The sequence below is a fragment of the Chenopodium album genome, chromosome 5 (assembly GCF_948465745.1).
Source record: "Chenopodium album chromosome 5, dcCheAlbu1.1, whole genome shotgun sequence".
In the NCBI taxonomy this organism is placed as follows: domain Eukaryota; kingdom Viridiplantae; phylum Streptophyta; class Magnoliopsida; order Caryophyllales; family Amaranthaceae; genus Chenopodium; species Chenopodium album.
In genome coordinates, this window is record NC_137838.1 from 6,972,758 (window position 1) to 6,993,221 (window position 20,464).

Genomic DNA, 20,464 nt, shown 5'->3' on the forward strand with positions numbered 1-20,464 from the left:
ATGAACTTGTCCGTTAAAATGTTAACCAACATAAATATTGGTAATAATAATAATAAAAAATAAATTTTAAAGAAAAAAACAGGACATTGTAAAAACTTTAAAATTGTAAATATTTAATTAGGGTTTGTTTGGCATTGTGTTTTGTTTTCAGTTTTCGGGTTATTTTGAAAACTAAAAACCAAAAACCGGAAACAAGAAAAAAGTATTTCCACTTTTTGGTTGTCAGTTTTTAAAATTATCACAATTTTAAAAATTTTGACTAATTTTTTTTTTTTTGAAAAACGACTAATTTTTTATTTATTACATATATATCATATGAATTTAAATAACAAAAAAAAAAAAGAAAACCACAGTGATGTCAAACGAACCCTTATTTATACGTGTTTATTAGCATCAAGTTGTGAACTCGTGATACCAACTTGCCGGGTTAATCTATAATATACTTGTCCATTAGAATCGTGTAGAGACATTTATTAACAAGGAGAGACCAAGAGAGAGATTGAGTGCAAGTTGGAAAATATATCAAATTATGTGACATCTATAGATGAGGGAAGGACAGATGTATTATTTGATGCCATAATGTTAGTAAGAGCAAACCATTGATCGCCCAAGCCAATGATGACCATCAACTTTTTTATCATCTCTCTTTCATCTTATCAATGCCCTAGTTATGTTCATATACACTTATTGGTTGTCCTCTAATTTTATATAATCATAAATATTCATCAAAAAATAAGAAAATAAAAAACTAACAACCCACTCATACCATGACAAGTGGCAAATACATATTTTCTGACCCCTCTTAATCAATGGTCATGGACTCATGACCATGACCTAATCATTAGATTTCTCTTTCCTAAAGTTTCATCTTTTGATATTTTATTAAATACTTAATCTATTTCACTCTCTTGATGCTCACCTTAAAAGAGCAACAAATGGAGTTGCTCTTTAGTACGAGTACATCATATCGTCACATAACCATTACTACAACATTGGTAGGTTAACAAGAGCTAGTGTTCCTCACCCAAAAAAAAAAAAAAAAAAAAAAAAAAAAAAAAAAAAAAAAAAAATGAAAGAGAGAGAGAGAGAGAGAGAGAGCTAGTAGAGTAGGGAAATTTTTCAAAATTCTTGTGAACATCCTAAAAGAGAACATCAAAAGTAAAACTTAAACAAAAGTAGCAAACTATCGTAGTGCTTCTAATAGAAATCTCACAAATGTAGTGCAAAGTTCAATTATTCGAAGAGGATAATTTCAATTTCAGAAACTAGGTGACATACACAGCTCAAGAGTCTAACAAAATTATAATGTAGTTAGATTTCTTCGGGTGTCTTAGCCTCTCAGGGTTCTATTAACAGCTGCTGAACAATGATACCGTATAAAGTATAATGGGGTAATTCAATGGGATGCATGGTTTAACACAATTAGATATTTCATGAGCGTGGACACAATCAAAAAATTTGCTCAACTGTAATGGCTAATATGTTGCAATTCGAGAATGGTACAATCACACTGCCATGAATTTTTACAAACAGATCTGCATCCATTTCAGGATAGCCCTGAAACAAACTCACAGTGAGAGAAATTGATGCTTATCAACCTCAGTTGAAAACACACTTTCTATGAATGTTGACAGATCCCCAGCGAGGTACAGCCATACAGTGAACATGTCATGTCAATATACATCTGAAGTTGTCAGGAGATTTGAAGGCAAGGCAATGCCAAAAGCAAATGCCCAAAGCATCATTAGTTTTCACCACAAAACCCGAGAATTACCTACACTTGCTATTAGTAAATGGTAAGTTCTCTCGCTACTTCCTTCAAAAGATATTGCCTTGAGTCCACCTGCTGGAAGTGTGAAATACAACATAAGCAATATGAAGACATCTTGATTCTAAAAAGGCGTCAGAAATTAAAGAATATACCTGGTCAATCAGATGGATGATGCCCCCAGAGAAGAGTATCCTGCAGCTCTTACCTCCTTGAGGGTGTTAGATAACCAATCTAAACCCTCATATAGACCATCTCCCTTTAGAGCACAAGTCCCCTGAATATGCCATTTCCTATTTTTGAGATCAAAAAGACCCAACCCTTCACAAACTTCCATCGGTGTCATTGCTCCTCTCTGTAAACAGAAGACACTTCTTTGTTAGCTATAAAGCTGTAAGATACAGATCTACAAAAAAAATTCAGCTACAACCCAAAAACATGTCATATAATAGTATAAAAATCTTTTCTGTAGAACAGCTTTAATCACTGCTTATCACATGGACAAATACTTATAGTCAGATCTTATTCAAAATCGCAAATGACAACAGCAAGCAATTTCACGAAAGGGTATCTGATTCAAAATCCTGCATATTGCCTTGAAGGCGAAAGAAATTTGACAGAGATAAATGGAGTGTAAATATGATCCCATGGCCTAAAGGGTCCAAAACATTCTAAAGAAAAGGCCGCATCAGTCTAATGTACGCCAAAAGATCTGGTCAGATCTCATGATTGGAATACATGACTTATGAAAATGGTAGTAGAGTATCAAGGTCAACAGCCTATTTGTGTTTGATGTTCAGATATTGATAATGAACTTCCCAAATATAATTCCTTCACTAGTTTAATCCTACAGTCCTCCACAGCCATAGTCACCTCTCACCAGCCAGTCAAACTATCATTTAAGATCCTTCAACAAATTCTAACTACCAGAAACAAAATTCCAAAATAAAATAATAATAATAGAACAAAAACCCCCATACCACCAAAAAAAGGGGAAGAGGCATCACATACAAAAGCAAGAATCATATTTTCTCCATGTCATTGATTTAACTACCTTATCACCTCCACCTACTTGAGCAATTAAGCTCAATTCAGCCCCACTAGAACTAATCCTTCACTTAACCCCTAAATTGAAGGGGAAATTAAAATAACAAAACTATCCTATAGTAACCCTGTGCTTAGATTTGACACAGCAGGTTTTGTCACACCTTAAACAAACCCTTTGCCATAGACTAATTGCAAAAGAAAAATAAGTTCAACATGATGTGTTTATCAAACTGAAGCTAGCAAGACTGCTTGGTAATATTACACTCTTTAAAAGCCTATTGCACTTGCTTAGACTGAATGGTCTCTTTGTGCCTTATAGGGTCAGGATACAGGTGATACCTGTGTGTGTGTGTGTGTGTGTGTGTGTGTGTGTGTGTGTGAGAGAGAGAGAGAGAGAGAGTGTGTGTGTGTGTGTGTGTGTCCAATCTGGTGAAAATTGTCCAAACATTAGATTATTAGGTGAAACCTATGCTGGGTTATCATTTCTGTTGCTGTGTTAATCTATACAGAATATTTCAGAGGTAGTAAGCTCGTACCATATCTTGCTTATTTGCAAACACCAGAATAACACTGTTAAGCATGAATGGATCATTGATGATAGTCTGAAAGAAGAACAAGGAGGTCAGTTCAAGAAATCGATGGTACCAAACAATGGAACTCTTCCCATTTAAACATACGATCACCTGAAACTCTAGCTTTGCTTTTCCAATTCGTTCTCGGTCCAAGGAATCAACTACATAGATCTGCAACCATAGAATGGATAAATTTAGGCCAAAGTGCCATAAGGCCATAACATCACAATACACGACAATAAACAAATGAAAACTAAAATAAAAGCTATGTTTTTTTTTCGAACAATAATAAAAGCTATGTAAGTAACTTCAAAAATATATACTTCCTCCATTTCAAAAAAAAAAAAATGCAAAACTTTCTGTTTTGAGAAGTTTCACAATAATTGCAACACTTTCTTTATATAGTAAGTTTCACCAATCCAAATCCCAAATATGCCCTTAATTACCAAATATTGAACAGCTGCCCTCCCCACCACACCACCAACCTGGCAACCTCTCATTTCCATGTTCCATCCTTACCATCACCTTCAAGTCCACACAACCCTCACCAACCACCACTCCCTATCTTCCTCGAACCAAGTAGCAGCCACCATGGCACCACCACAACTTCCATGGCTCCATCTACTTTCACATCAACAGTTGGCAAATTTCGATTTTAAGGGATTAAACTCGTTAATAAATATCGTGTCATCGAAGGGGGTTAAATAGTCATATTCAACAACCAACTCATGATTTGAAATTTTAGCTCTCAAATTTGACCCTTAAAAACCTATGCCAGAGATAAAAGTAGTATTTCCTCATTCATCTTTTTTTTAAATTGTATGGTTGTGGTATACTGGTATGGTTGGGTGAGGCTCTTAGGGAGGTGGTCGTGGCGGCGGAGACTTAAAGGTAATAATTTGGGGTTATTGTGGAAGTAGGGTGGTATGGTAGTTAATCTGGTGTTGTGTGACGGTGGATGGGGTTGTTGTCAGTTTGTCACTGGTTAGGGTGGCTGAGCAGAGGGGTGGAGTTGGAGTTGGGGTTGCTAGACATGAATGACGTGGGATCATGGGTAGTTGGGTATATGGGTAGATACATTATTTTACCCCATCTCTCATCTTTCCTTAAAAAAAGCGTGCTAAAGTAAAGTGTTGCAATTTTTATTGAAACGGATGAAGTAAAAAAAATGCCTACAATATTATGAAGAAAAAAAATTTGAACTAATACCAGCCCATCTGTATTGTTGAAGTAATGCCTCCAAAGCGGTCTCAGCTTTTCTTGACCTCCAACATCCCACACAGTGAACATTACATTCTTGTACTGGACTTTTTCAACATTGAAACCTACAGAGGGGAAAAACATATCAGTTTGAAGTTTCAGATTACACCTTATGAACTTCAGCCTAGCAAATTATAACCAAGATGTAAGGATAATACAGGTCTCTAGGATAGTTGCATAAATAACGGGCATTAGGGTGCTAAACTAATTACACAGTCGGGAAATCATGCCACCATGGTTGTAGCTTGTGATCCTCTAGAGTGTAGAGTTTAGACAGATCTGATGGCCAATGGGCTTCCAATCAATCAATCAAAGCCTTAAATCCCATAAGTGGGGTCGGCTACATGAACCAAAATGATTAATCCGTATAAGCCGATGGGCTTCCCAGACCCAACATATTTAAACCCTCCAACAAAGCAGATTTTCTGACCTCAAAATCCAACTAGATCGCTGCAACCCTTAATCCTAACTCTCACTCATCATCTATCAACTAGCAAGCCCCTCTAAGCCTAAAAAGCTCTGAAGCCAAAATTCTAGCATTGTACCTCTTAATAATAATGCTATAGTTTTCTACAACCAAGATTGTCTTCAAGGGATTAAAGTTACTTATCCAATTATGTGTTCCAACTCTTCCAAGATATAATCAGCCTAAAATAAGCAGAGATAGGACAGCACATTTTACTAGTTTATATAGTAGTTGCTTTGTTGTCTCTTCCAATCTCCCTCAGTTGCAAGTCTCACAACATTGTGAAAATACCTTACCAGTCTGCAAATATACCTCATCTCTCAACAAATAAAATAAAATAGGGCATTTCAGTTTCATGCAGCTAGCTTAATGTTCAAAAAATCTATTCTATAGTTTCTTAGAGATTAAATTTCAACAATATGATTCAAAAATACGAAGGTTTGATTGAAAAGACTTTTAACTTAGGAATGAAAAGTCCTTTACGATAAATCAATACTACTATTTCAAGTATGTGAGATGGAGACCTACCAAACCAAACAAAATTATACTTTCTTTAAGCCATACAGAAAAATTATTGCAATTGAACCTGCAAGTTTGGAGACATAACTTATTTAATGTTTTACACTATCTTTAAATAAAAACTACAACCCATAATTTCATGGCTTAGTGGTTAAGACTGAGGGCTCGTGTACAATAGGTCGCAAGTTCAAATCCCCCAACCCCATTTGTAATATGTATTTCCTTATGGTTTGTTTGTACCAAAAAAAAAAAGCCACTTGTAATTCACAACTATCAAAAGAAAACTGGTACCAGCATACTGCAAAACTACTTCATCTTATTCTTAGATAGTGAGTATTGAAGAGCCAAGCAAGATAGAGAAACAAAAGCAAAAAGAGGGTTCATGGGGATGGAAGGAAGCAAAAAAGTCCTAATCAGCCTACTATGTTAGGTCTATGGTCAGTGGCAGGTCAACCGCAGCCATTCCCACATTATTCCACAGCAGAGTAATATTTCAAGGTACAGAATAACAGAAACAAACTAAATGTTAATGAGATGTACCTATTGTTGGAACAGTAGATAGAACTTCACCAATGTGCAGTTTGTACAGTATGGTTGTTTTGCCAGCTGCATCAAGACCAAGCATCACAACCTGATCCAACTCGAACAGAAAATACATTGTCAGATAATGTGATCAAAACTCAAGCATCAATTACATTTTAATTATTAAAGACGGAAACAAATGCAGATAGGTGCAAAAAGATTGAAAACATAAAACAGAGAACAGTTCGATGAACAGCCAAAAAATGCAATAATTGCTACATTATTAAACATACAAACCACGCCAAAGTACCCAGAGGCCCTTTTCAGTTAAGAGCTCGCCCATGCCTCAATATATGACGAGTTAAACACTTAAACTCACCTAGGTGACAGATGATCCAATAAAAAAAACTGCCTAATATGCTTCCATCCAAACAACATTTGGCAATGGCTGCAGGAATTTACCACTACTCTTATACTGAATACTAATTGTCTAGTGCCAATAACTTCCGCATGAAAAAAGCTTCCCACATATATACTTCTTCAACAACGACCACAGTGCAACGAATGCCGTGGGTAGCAAGCACAACAAGGATTGGATCATCTATGAGCGCAGAAGGAAGAAAGGGCAGCAGCTGCAAGGCCCAACAGAGGAGCCACCAAATCAATCAAGCTAATGGTTGCTGGCAGAACTTCTCTAAGAATGACAGCTGCAACTTTTTGTCCTCTTTCTTTTTTGGCTGATTGTGTACATATAAGTAAAAGGGGAGTGGGAGTGTGCTAGGCAGCTGGTAATTGGTAAACTTTAGAGTGTAGAGCATTGTGCCCTAAAGGTGCTAGTAGAGAGTCGTGGCCTCAAGCCACCTTGTTTGCAAGATTCAATCTTTATTCAATGAAATAGCTGCCTTTTTTCCCTAAAAGATATTATCTTTATTGCTTACAAGAAGTTCCATTAATACAGCAAAGTATAAGTAGAGCGTTACAAGTGGTATCACAGCAGGCGGTCCTGCGACCTCCGGCACCGGCAACCACCGCCCTTCCGGGTTCAGCCTATTAAAAAAAAAAAAAAAAAAAAAAAAAAAAAAAAATTAAAAAAAAAAAAAAAAAAAAAAATTGTGACTTCTGCAACTCAGAGATGCGAAGCTCTGGAAGAGCAAATGGCGGGGGTCCGAACCCAACTGGAGACCGTGGAGACGGCAATGAAGACTCAGGAGGAGGTTCTCAAGAAGTCGATGGAGGAGGCTGTTCAACGACTCGATAATCGATTCGAGCTGTTCCGGCAACAGCAAGAAGCTCAGATGACGGTGAATACCACCACTCAAGCTCAGTTCTTCGAGGAGCTGCGAACCTTGGTGAATCAAAGAAATCATGAACAAGGGCAGGGTGGCAACTTCATGATGCGCAACTGGAATGAGACGCACGGCGGCAGCGACAACCGGTGGAAGCCAAGGAAGCTAGACATGCCGCTCTTTGAAGGTGTAGACCCCGACGGATGGATACTTAAGGGGGAGAAGTACTTCCAACACTACAACCTCACGGAGGAACAGAAGTTGCAAGCCGCCGTCTCCGCCTTAGAGGGTGATGCTCTGAGGTGGTTTCAATGGGAAAATCGAAGGCGACCCATTCCGAACTGGGAGAGCTTGAAAGCGAGGGTTTTGCGACAATTCCGACCGACTCATGCCGGAAGTCTCCATGAGCAGTGGTTAGCTGCAAGCCAAGAAACCACCGTGTTAGAGTATCGTAAGCGATTTATTGAACTCTCAGCTCCGTTGGAAGATATACCTGAGACTATTATGTTGGGCCATTTTATAAATGGGCTCAAGGATGAAATTAAGGCTGATGTTAGGTTAATGAATCCCTTTAACCTAGAACAGGCCATGGAAATTGCGGGTCGGGTTGAAGAGAGGAATCGGGTAGGCGGGCATAAGAAGGCACCCAACTATCTCTGGTCGGGTAAACCAATCGCAAGTGGATCTGGGGTGTCTGGATCCAAATCCGCAACTGGATCGGGCCTCATTAGTGCATACGGAACTCCAACACAGCAGGCCTCTTCATTCAAAGGATGGCCCAGAGCCCCATCTGAATCCCAAGCCTCGGTAAACTTTCCGAAGACCACCAGCGCCGTCTCAGCCAGATCTAACGAGCCGCGGCGGCTGACTGACGCTGAGCACCAAGAAAGAAAAGCGAAAGGGTTGTGCTTTCGCTGTGATGAGCGCTGGAGTGTCGGCCATAGGTGTAAGAATAGAGAGATGAGCATCTTGTTGCTCGGCGGTGGAGGCGATGAAGGCGCTGAACCTTCAAAAACGCCGGAAGCCGACTCCAGCGAAGACGAGATAGCACCAGGGGCGTCTCTTTGCTCCGTGGTGGGGCTTTCTACGCCGCGGACTATGAAACTCGAAGGAAGGGTGGGACCAACCTCGGTAGTAATATTGGTCGACCCGGGGGCAACCCATAATTTTATCTCCGAAGACTTGGTGGTAGAAGCAGGGGTGCCGGTGGAGGGCGACGGTGAGTTCAGCGTTTCTCTGGAAAACGGCGACATTATTGTAGGAAGGGGCAGGTGTAAAGGGGTGAGGGTCGTTCTTAAGGAGGGGTTTGTGATAGTGGATAACTTCCTTCCACTCCGACTCGGCAACGCCGACTTGATCTTAGGGATCGAGTGGCCGGAGAAACTAGGACCCGTGGTTCACAATTGGAAGACACACCTCATGAGCTTTCGAGTGGGTGACGTGAAGGTCACATTGAGGGGCAATCCTGCTTTGGAGCGCACCAAGATCACTCTCAAGGCAATGCTCCGCACATTGCGCCACGAAGGGGGAGGGTTATGGCTGGAAATTAACCGCGTGGAGGCGGTGAGAAAAAAGGCAGAAGTAGAAACCGCCGTGCCAGGGTGGTTAGCAAGCATTCTAGAACAGTTTCAAGGGGTTTTTTCACCACCAAAGGGACTACCACCGAAACGGGGGCACGAACATGCCATTGTGTTGAGGGAGGGGAGCAATCCGGTAAGCGTAAGGCCATACCGATACCCCCAGTTCCAGAAAGATGAAATTGAGAGATTGATTAAGGAGATGCTTGAGGCGGGTATCATCAAGCCGTCGGTCAGCCCATTTTCTAGCCCGGTTTTGTTGGTCAAGAAGAAGGACGGGTCTTGGAGGTTCTGCGTGGACTATCGGGCCTTGAATCGGGAAACAATTCCTGATAAATATCCTATCCCAATCATCGACGAATTACTCGACGAACTCCATGGGGCAGCAATATTCTCTAAACTCGACCTTAAGTCGGGTTATCATCAGATTTTGGTACGAGAAGAGGATACGCACAAGACAGCCTTTCGTACTCACGAAGGCCATTATGAATTTTTGGTCATGCCTTTTGGCCTCACGAACGCACCGGCCACCTTCCAAGCCCTCATGAACGAGGTGTTCCGACCGTTCTTGAGAAAGTTTGTGCTAGTGTTCTTCGATGACATACTCATCTATAGCCCCGATAGAGAGAGTCACTTGGAACACATGAGTGTAGTGCTGTCCAAATTACAAGAACATTGCTTGGTGGCTAATTTCAAGAAATGCGAGTTTGGTCAGTCTAGGGTGGCGTATTTGGGGCATGTGGTGTCGCAAGAAGGGGTGGCAGTGGATTCGGATAAAGTGAAGGCTATGGTGGATTGGCCAATTCCACAAAATTTGAAGGAGTTGCGCGGATTTCTTGGATTGACCGGCTATTACCGGAAGTTTATTAAGGGATACGCTCAAATTGCAAGACCGCTAACGGAGCAGCTGCGTAAAGACAATTTTGGGTGGTCATCGGAGGCTACGGCCGCCTTTGAACGGCTGAAGGGAGCGATGACTTCAGCCCCTGTTTTGGTGATGCCAAATTTCAGCAAGAAATTTGTAATTGAAGCAGATGCATCGGGTTATGGGTTGGGGGCTGTCTTAATGCAAGAATCGAGGCCAATAGCTTTCTTTAGCAAGTTACTAGGCCCGAGGTCGCAAGCAAAGGCTATATATGAGAAGGAATTGATGGCGATTTGCTTGGCCGTGGTTAAGTGGCGACATTATTTACTTGGGCGCCACTTTGTGGTGAGAACTGACCAACAGAGTTTAAAATATGTGATGGAGCAAAGGGAAGTGAATGGAGAGTACCAAAAATGGGTCCGGAAATTGTTGGGCTTCGATTTCGAGATCCAATTCAAGCCGGGTGCGAGTAATAGAGTGGCGGATGGTCTGTCCCGCAAAGGTGGGAGTGTTGGAGAGCTGGCAGCCTTGGTTTCAGTTTCAAGGATTGATTGGGAAGGGCTAGTGAAGGAGGTGAGAGCTGATAAAGACCTCGGCAAAATCATGGGAGACTTGGCAGCAGGGTAGGGGGCTCGTGATGGGTTCACACTCGAAGAAGATAAGCTACTCTATAGGGGAAGAGTGGTAATTCCGAGAGAGTCACCATTAATTTCTAAGCTTTTGATCGAATACCACGATAGTCCGGTGGGGGGACATCAAGGTGAAACAAAGACTTACCTAAGATTGGCTGCCGAATGGTATTGGTTTGGGATGCGTAAAGATGTGGGAATGTATGTCAAGCAATGTGCTACTTGCCAACAAGCCAAACACTCTCAATTGCAACCGGCGGGATTGTTACAACCCTTACCTATTCCCGAGAATATTTGGGAGGATATCTCAATGGACTTTGTAGAAGGGCTGCCCAATTCTAAGGGGATAGACTCGGTGTTAGTGGTAGTTGATAGGTTGTCCAAGTATGCGCACTTCATGGGGTTGAAGCATCCATATAGTGCCTTAACCATCGCGGAGGCGTTCACTAAGGAAGTTGTTAGGCTACATGGGATGCCTAACTCAATTGTGTCGGATAGGGATCGAATTTTCATGAGTGTGTTTTGGAAAGAGTTGTTTAGGTTGCAAGGAACGGACCTCAAGAGAAGTACCGCATATCATCCTCAAACCGATGGCCAAACCGAGGTTGTCAACAAAACCTTGGAAACATACCTACGTTGCTTCATCAATGGTAAGCCTAAGTCGTGGAGTAAGTGGCTGCATTGGGCGGAATATGCCTACAACACAGCCTATCATGCTTCTACTGGGTTTACACCCTTTCGAGTAGTGTATGGGAGGGATCCGCCTAGACTAATCAAGGTTGGGAAGGGACAAACGCCGGTGGATAGGCTGGAGGAGTGGCTGCAGGAGAGAGATTGGGTTTTGGATGACTTGCACATGAATTTGGTTCGAGCACAACAAAGAATGAAGCACAATGCGGATTTGCGAAGGAGAGAGGAGGAATTTCAGGTAGGGGACTTTGTCTACCTGAAATTGCAACCTTACCGACAAAAATCATTAGCAAGGAGGCCATATGAGAAGCTAGCTCCTCGTTTCTATGGTCCTTTCAAGGTGCTCCAACGCATTGGTCAAGTGGCTTACAAGCTGGAACTGCCAGCAACTTGCAAGATCCACCCCGTGTTCCATGTCTCTCAGCTTAAGCGCGCAGTAGGAGACCAAACAGCAAACCCCACGATACCCACCCAACTGACTGAAGAGCTGGAACTCAGAGCAGAACCTGAGAGGGTGCTGGATCTAAGGCCTGATAAGACCAACCCAAACATCTTGGAGGTCTTAATTAAGTGGCAAGGACTGCCCTTAATTGAGGCAACTTGGGAAGTGGCTACCATCATACAAGAGAGATTTCCATCCTTTCACCTTGAGGACAAGGTGACTCTTGTAGGGGGGGAAGATGCAACGAATGCCGTGGGTAGCAAGCACAACAAGGATTGGATCATCTATGAGCGCAGAAGGAAGAAAGGGCAGCAGCTGCAAGGCCCAACAGAGGAGCCACCAAATCAATCAAGCTAATGGTTGCTGGCAGAACTTCTCTAAGAATGACAGCTGCAACTTTTTGTCCTCTTTCTTTTTTGGCTGATTGTGTACATATAAGTAAAAGGGGAGTGGGAGTGTGCTAGGCAGCTGGTAATTGGTAAACTTTAGAGTGTAGAGCATTGTGCCCTAAAGGTGCTAGTAGAGAGTCGTGGCCTCAAGCCACCTTGTTTGCAAGATTCAATCTTTATTCAATGAAATAGCTGCCTTTTTCCCTAAAAGATATTATCTTTATTGCTTACAAGTTCCATTAATACAGCAAAGTATAAGTAGAGCGTTACACACAGTCTAAATCAGTAGTAGAGAATTTCCCTGACTTCATTATCTACCAAAGAAGCGTGATGCTATATAGTCCCTCAGTACCACCCACATCATCAGACCTGACAGACCAGCATCACTAGCAATAACTCCCTCAATCAAATGCAATATTTCATTAAAGATTTTACAATATCTAATTTCGACAGCCAATTTATCTTCAATCACGCTGATTGACAACATGAAAATATTGTTGTATTTGCATTAAAGATAACTTTCATAATGTTTACTTTTTATAATATGAATCCATTATAAGAGCATATCACAGTCGAAATTCAATATTAAACTGAGGAGAGGCTAACTAATCTAGCTCTTTCACCCCATCCCCACTTCCTCAACCGGTGGACTGCCCCCTAATCCCCTATGCTCCAAGCCTCCAATACTCATACTACTCGCAAACCCAATAGATTGAATTTTTTAGTAACATACAAGAAAACTATACAGGCCGCAAATGAAGCTAATCTAGCTTGTTTTACTTTCCCTTCACCTCTATGTCACTCGTACTCTTCAATTCACCTCGACTACCCATGTCAGATCCTCCACACTTCATTTTGGGCAAAAACCAAGGAAAATTTATACAAATAGCCGAGTTAGACACTTAGACTCATCACACATACCCGAGTCCGATACAAGTATCCTAGCCCGAGTAACATACCACACAAATTAACAATTTCAACAATGCATTCCAAGATTTACAACTTTAAAACAACAATAAATAATTAAACAAACCCATAATAAGAAACAGGATCAATAAACACCCTATTAAAGTAATTAATCAATACACAGGAGAATCATCAATTTAGGTGTAATTCTGTTAATGTAACCTAACAATCAATAATTACGAAAAAACTAAAGATAATCCAAGGAAATATAAATGATTAACCATAATTAAATTTTTAAAAACCCATATACAAAACAATCAAAAAATAATCAACAATCAAATGAAATCGTGAAATTAATCAACAAAATCAAAATAAAAAGACTAACCCTCATTTCGGTGTTACCAAAGAAAGTATCAAACAGCTTGCGAAAAGCTTGACCCATTTGTCAAGAACTCTCACTACTATCACCAACAACACCGATCTCTCTAGAAATTGCAGAAAATTGTAGAAAAAAAGAAAATTTAAAATGGGGTCGGAAAAAAAAAAAAAAAAAAAAAAAAAAAAAAAAAGAAGAAGAAATGATCAACTTTAATGACTTGGATTAATTTCTTTTGTAGTAGCTATATAATTTTGGGTATAATTTGGATTCGTGGTTGATCAATTGAGAGAGGAGGAGAGAGATTATAAAAAAGGATCGAAAATTAAAATGGGTAGCGTTTGTTTTCTTCAACTTTGTTCGTCGGACTCAGTCTTTTTTTAAAAAAAAATAAATAAATAATAAATAAAAATTGGCACCAACAATCTTTGTTCTTGGTCAAGGCACCAAAAATTTACGTAATCCAATATTTTTATGGAAAAATTTTAAATTACCACCAAAAAATGTAACCATTTTCGAACTAACCACCCATTTAATTTTTTATTTTAAATTACCACCTCTTAAATTAAATAAATGCTCAAATTACCACCCATTTGAAAAATTCGGTGGATTTTTTATCTGTGGGCCCCACCTAACGCTTATCTTGACCTTTTTAACTGATTTTCCCCCCGATTTTTCTCTTTAACAACGCTCTCCTAACTTCAATTCACATTTTTCTCTTTGAAATTTGGTAGAATTTGGTGAAGGAAATGTGAATTAAAGTATAGAGAGTGATTTTAAAGAGAAAAATCATGGAAAAAAGCAATCAAAAGGGTCAAAATAAGTGTTAGGTGGGGCATATTGACGGAAAATCCACCGATTTTTTGAAATGGGTGGTAATCTGAGCATTTATTTAATTTAAGGGGTGGTAATTTAAAATAAAAAATTAAACAGGTGGTTAGATCGAAAATGGTTATATTTATGGGTGGTAATTTAAAAATTAACCTATTTTTATATGGAGTACATAAATTAATCCCTTTAATTTCCTTAAAAAATATTGTATTTTAATGAGTAAGGCCCTGTACTATTCACCTTAAAAAAAAATATTAAATAAAAATAATTTCAGTTCAGTAAAAATAAGTTCACTTCAATAAAATTAATTTCAGTTTAGTTCAGTAAAATTCATTTTTCTTAAAGAAGAATTATAATAGAAAATCAGTAAAAATAATTTTAGCTCAGCAAAAATAATTTCATTTCAGTAAAATTAATTTAAGTTCAGTAAAAATAATTTCAATTCAGCAAAAATAATTTCAATTCAGCAAAAATAATTTCAATTCAGCAAAATTAAGGTAAAGAGAACAGGGCCTAATTTTAAATGGATACATGTTATAAAGGCTGATGTGATTAATTTAGTGTTTTTTAAAGGGTAAAATTTACATTAAAAAATAGGTTAATTTTTAAATTACCACCCAAAAATATAATCATTTTCGAACTAACCACCCGTTTAATTTTTTATTTTAAATTACCACCCCTTAAATTAAATAAATGCTCAGATTACCGCCCATTTCAAAAATCCAATGGAGTTTTCGTCTGTAGGCCCCACCTAACACTTATTTTTAATCCTTTTGACTGATTTTTTCCCCGATTTCTAGTTTAAAAATGCTCTCTAAACTTTAATTCACATTTCCTTCACCAAATTCTATTAAATTTTAAAGAGAAAATTGTGAATTGAAGTTAGAAAAACGCTTTTAAAGATAAAAATCGGGGAAAAAATCCGTCTAAAGGGTCAAAATAAGCGTTAGGTCGGGCTCACAGACCGAAAATCCACCAGATTTTTGAAACGGGTGGTAATCTGAGCATTTATTTAATTTATGGGGTGGTAATTTAAAATAAAAAATTAAACGGGTGGTTAGTTCGAAAATGGTTATATTTTTGGGTGGTAATTTGAAAATTTTCCTAAAAAATATGGTAACTTTTTTAATATTAAAGATAACTTTAACTCAAACTATTGGTTGCGACAAGTCGCACCCAATTGTTTGTATGGCAAGAGAAAGTACTGCAATAGCTCACTCCTTCTTCTCTTCCTTTCTACTCTGTTCTCCTCCTTTCTACTCTACTCCATTACCTAATCCTCTAAAATTACTACCACCACCATGATTATTCGACGGAGAATTATAATCATAATAACAATTATTATAGTTATTGTGATTGTAATTGTAATCGAAGCTATTAATTGGGCGAAAATTGGAGAATTACTAGCAATCTTGGGGCGATCTCGATCACGACCTCGACCTCGACTTCGGTCTCCTCTGAACTACAATGGAGGAGAGAGAAAGTGAGAGAATTTGATGGTGAAGTAGATGAGGGAGAAAAAGGAGAGTCTAGTGTGTAATTATGGTGGTAATTGAAAACAACTTGTAATTGGAATCAACATGTAGTTAATAATTGGAAGCAACTTGTAGTTGATATCTTTTCATGGAGGTAAAAATGCAAATTGTGATATGATTAATTGGATATGACCATGGGCGGACCCATGAAGGAACAAGGGGGGACCATTGTCCCCCCACTTTCGAAAAAAAAAAAAAATAGAGGAAAAAAAAAATTTAGGAAAAAAAATAAAACTGGAAAAATAGTTATATAAAAGGAAAATTTGTCAAAAACAACCTTTTAAAGTGTCCACTTTACTAAAAACAACCTTTTAAATTTTTTTTTGCAACTTCAGACCACATTATAAAATTTTTTTATCAAAGACAACCAAATGCTACTTTCCGGCGTTGACTTTATTTTTCCCGATGTTGACCATTAGTGTGCAACGCATATGACCTCGTATATTGCTTAATACACCAATTTTCCCTCCAATTCACTCGTACAAAAAGAGGGATGAAAGAGAAGCAGGGGTTTTAATAGGAGTTAATTGGAGGGGAAAAGGGGTGTATTATGCAATATAGGAGGTCACATGACTCGCACACTCGTGGTCAACATCGGGAAAAATAGAGTCAACGCCGAAAAGTAACATTTGGTTGTCTTTGATAAAAAAAATTTATAATGTGGTCTGAAATTGCAAAAAAAAATTTAAAAGGTTGTTTTAAATAAAGTGAACACTTTAAAAGGTTGTTTCTGACAAATTTTCCTATATAAAATTGAGTGTAAGGATTATCAAGAAGTCTGCCTTAGCTAAGTTGGTAGTGGGCTTGAAACAATATGTAAGGGGCCTAGTTTCAGGTTTTCCTAGACCAGGGTTCGAATCTATCTTGTAACGTGTGAATTAATTACTTGAGTTTGGTTTTTTGGGGTGATTTTATTTTTTTTATTTATTTTTTGCTTTTTTTATGTGGTGATAAAATAAAACTTTTTTTTTTTTAATAGAGGTGGTAAAAGCAATTAAGTTGTTTTTTAGAGGTGGTAAAAATAAAGAATTCCTTTATTTTAACCAAACCACTCGACTACTACCTTATTCCTATTTCCCAACCATGAGGCACGAACCACCACCCACACGGCCACGAGTCACAGACTGCAACGAGCATCTTCGGCAAATGTTTGCTAAGAAATTAGCATCACAAGATAATATGGCATTCGAATCCCCCTTGTAACATCATTTCTCTTTTTTTGGGTGTTTTATTTCAACCATACCACTCGATTACTCCCTTATTCCTATTTCCCAACCAAACCCAAATTACTTGTATTGTGTACCCGTTTTTTTTTAAATAGCTTGATGTTAGTTGAATTATCGAAATTGTCCCCCCATTGTCAAATTTCTAGGTCCGCCACTGGATATGACATGGTTAATTGTATAAATGATATCATTTATTTCTTGGCTGATATCATCTATAATTAAGTTAAATGATATTATCTATTGGTCGGATGGTATTCTCTATTGGCTATATGATATCATGACTGGATGATATCCTCTATTGCATTTATGATTGTGTCTATAATATCTTTTATTGGTTGGATAGTATCCTATATTGGCTGTAGGATATCATGGCTCATCAAGCCAATAAAGGATATCACCCGACCAATAGAAGATATCATCTAGCCAGTAGAAATATAATCCCGCCAATAAAGGATATCATCTAGCCAATAGATAATGTCATCCAGCCAATATAGAATACCATTCCGCCAATTGAGGATATCAAAAATCCGCATTTTGTCAGTCCAGCCTAACGCAATACCTTCTCTAACTTTAAAAAATTTTATGGTAAATTTAACTCATCTTACAGGTAGGTTGTGGTCCCTATCACTATTTTTTCTCTTTCATGTACATATAAGAGAGACCAAGCAAAGTTTGAAGAAGTTGGTAGGGAATTCACCTAGTGACTTCAAAGTCACAAGGTTAAAACCTTTCAAAGTTGATGCAGTAGAGTCTTCCATCTTATATTTTTCGGGTTCAACATGCATTTTAAGGATATTTTCTACTCATTTAATACTATATTTTGATCATTTAAAGTTATAAAATGAATGTAAGAAAACATCAAATCACACAAAAAAAATAAAAATTAAAAAAAAATTAAAAAAACCACAAATGCACAAACACAAACTTACACTTGAATGAACCCACAAAAATGCAATCCAACCACTCCATATATTCAGCTAAGCAAAAGCATATTTCCGCAATGAATGAATCCTCCACCAAGTTAGGCCCTGTTTGATTCACCTTAATTTTGCTAAACTGAAATTATTTTTACTGAAATGAACTTATTTTTACTGAACTGAACTTAATTTACTGAACTTAAATTATTTTTACTGAACTTAAATTATTTTTACTGAACTGAAATTATTTTTACTGATTTTCTATTATAATTCTTCTTTAAGAAAACTGAATTTTACTGAACTGAACTTATTTTTACTGAACTGAAATTAAATTTACTGAACTGAACTTATTTTTACTGAACTCAAATTATTTTTACTTAATATTATTTTTTTAAGGTGAAGAGAACAGGACCTTAGTCATTCATTCATTGTCGAGTGCTACCTTTTTTTCTTAAAATTTTGTCAAATTAAATCTTTTAAAAGAGATTTTTTTTTTTTTTTTTTTTGTCAAAAACAACCTTATAATTTTTTTTTTTAAAACAAAGTCAGACCTTGATTTAAAAAAATAAAAATAAAAAAATGTTAGGAATAATCTTACTCAACTTTCACACATTATCCGACAAATTTCCAGTGTTGACTTGCTTGTATAGGGCACGTGACTCCTATTTTCCCTAATTGCACCCCATTTTAATCATATTAAAGTAATTAAACTATTCAAATCGAGATTTCAAATACCCTTGAACTTTATATATTACTCATACTTCGTATTAAAGAGAAGGAAAAAAGGGTGCAATAAGGAAAGTAAGAGTCACCATGGCCCTACACAAGTGATCAAGTCAACACCGAAAATTTGTCAATAAAGCCCGAAAGTGGAGTAATGTTAGTTGTAACACAAAAATTTCTTATTAAGGTTTGACTTTGCCAAAACAAGTTTAAAAGGTTATTTTTGACAAAAAGTGTCTTTTAAAAGGTTTGATCTGACAAATTTTCCTTTATTCTATCAAGAATTTTTTTTGACACAATTTTTGTTCACCTTACTTGTCACAAGTTTAAAATTGATGAGAAATAGTGAAAAATCCTTTTTTGTGGTGATATTCATGAAGATTAAAAGTCAATTGTAGACATATTTGCTACACCTAGACAAACTTAATTCCAACCTCAAATTATTGATGTGGATCATTATTATTTATTACTATTGATGGAATTGAACCTAGAAGCATAGTATTTGAAGTAATTAAAATTTTAAACCACCCCCATTATTAAAAACTTTGGTATCCAAATACTCATATGAAAAATTAGGAGAAATTAAACCTATTTTGGCATTCCTATTACTAAATGAGGATTAGATCAAATTTTGACAATTGGCATGATTATTTCAAGTAATGGATAAAGTTACTAGTCATTTGTGAAGTGACTATTATAGAATTTTTATGAATAAAGTTTGATTTCAGTTTAATTAAAGAATGGGAAAAGATTGGGAGATTTAAACTATGAATTGCATGGGGAAGTTAATGGAATTGATATGAAAGTTGAATAAAATTGAAAGTTAGTGGATGAATAGAGAAAATCACTTGGGGATTAAATATTCTAGAAATAACGACAAACCAAAGTAATCCCTTAATTCCCTGCCCCCCCCCCCCCCCCCCCCCCTTTTTTTTGTTACTCTATTTAAAATCTTTTCGTGGAACAAAAAATAGAGGAAAAGTATTGTAGAACGGACTCACGTGAGTCCAATCATACAAACAGAAAAAAAAAAAAAATTGTTAGAAATTAAATAATAATGGTCAGATAAATACCATATATTAGATTATAAGTGTCAGAATTAGATAATAATGTTCATATATTAGATTTCTTTTGTTTGATAACAGGTTATATTCGTCAGGTATTAGATTTCTTTTGTTTGTTAATAGGTTATAATGGTGAGGTATTTAGAACTCTTTGTTTGGGCATTGAAACTTGATGCATGTGTGAGTTCTCCACTTCTCCATACATTGTAAATTTGTAATATCCTAGGTACACATATAGACGTGGCACATGAGTATGACAGAAATATAGTTTTAACTGACTTGGAAAACTGGACAAGTAATTAAGTATGCTTCTGTCACTAAAATTGTTTTTATAATTCTCACTGCGAAACGAAATCTCAAGGAATAGGCAATTATTTGAAAATGAAGCAATTGTTTTTCCAGAGGAAGAGAGGAAACCAAATGTGCAATTAAATTGGATTATAGACTAACACTATATAATGCTCTATACTTGTTGTATCAGATGGGAAAGAGCAAATGTCATTTGACTTGTATCGAGCTGCCGCTAGTGTTTATATAAAACTTCGAGGAAGTACCAAGGTGTTGCGAGTACTTTACTCTGGTGGGGGAAGGTCATCGGTGCCGGGATGGAAGACAGGCCGTTGACAGAAGACAGGCCCAGTGGGTGAGGAATGAATGTGTGCATTATAAATCAGACTCAAGTTACAAATTAAACAAGATAACGGATTTTGGTGCACTCATTTCAATTATGTTCCATTAATATATTATGCATGCATTTGTCAGACAAATTTATGAACATGTAAGAATGTAAGAAGTATCATAATTTTTGATGTGAATGAAGAATACAAAAAACTTCTGCAATTAATAGTTTAATA

General features: G+C 37.4%; 1 protein-coding gene across 2 annotated transcripts; it reads right to left on the reverse strand.

Moving 5' to 3' along the window:
* Window positions 1-1,442: 1,442 nt before the first annotated feature.
* On the reverse strand, window positions 1,443-13,690 carry LOC145631715 (uncharacterized). 2 transcript variants are annotated; one of them, XM_081683873.1, is made up of 7 exons: window positions 13,324-13,690; window positions 6,173-6,263; window positions 4,597-4,712; window positions 3,499-3,558; window positions 3,352-3,417; window positions 1,924-2,123; window positions 1,443-1,843 (listed from the first exon to the last, which is right to left on the reverse strand). In XM_081683873.1, the coding sequence occupies exons 1-6, from the start codon at window positions 13,378-13,380 to the stop codon at window positions 1,932-1,934; spliced, it is 582 nt and encodes a 193-aa protein (XP_081539999.1). In that variant the 5' UTR covers window positions 13,381-13,690; the 3' UTR covers window positions 1,443-1,843; window positions 1,924-1,931. The 2 variants fall into 2 exon arrangements, with proteins under 2 accessions (XP_081539999.1, XP_081539998.1); XM_081683872.1 differs by having other exon boundaries at window positions 1,443-1,846.
* Between the last annotated feature and the right edge of the window lie 6,774 nt (window positions 13,691-20,464).

What these genes read in the sequence shown, in the direction of transcription:
- LOC145631715 (XM_081683873.1), bottom strand. Translation starts at nt 13,380, where the DNA reads ATGGGTCAAGCTTTTCGCAAGCTGTTTGATACTTTCTTTGGTAACACC. An exon ending in AAGCAAAGCTAGAGTTTCAG is followed by an intron (nt 3,418 to 3,498) that starts GTGATCGTATGT and finishes TTCTTCTTTCAG; the next exon opens with ACTATCATCAATGATCCATT. An exon ending in TTGCAAATAAGCAAGATATG is followed by an intron (nt 2,124 to 3,351) that starts GTACGAGCTTAC and finishes TTCTGTTTACAG; the next exon opens with AGAGGAGCAATGACACCGAT.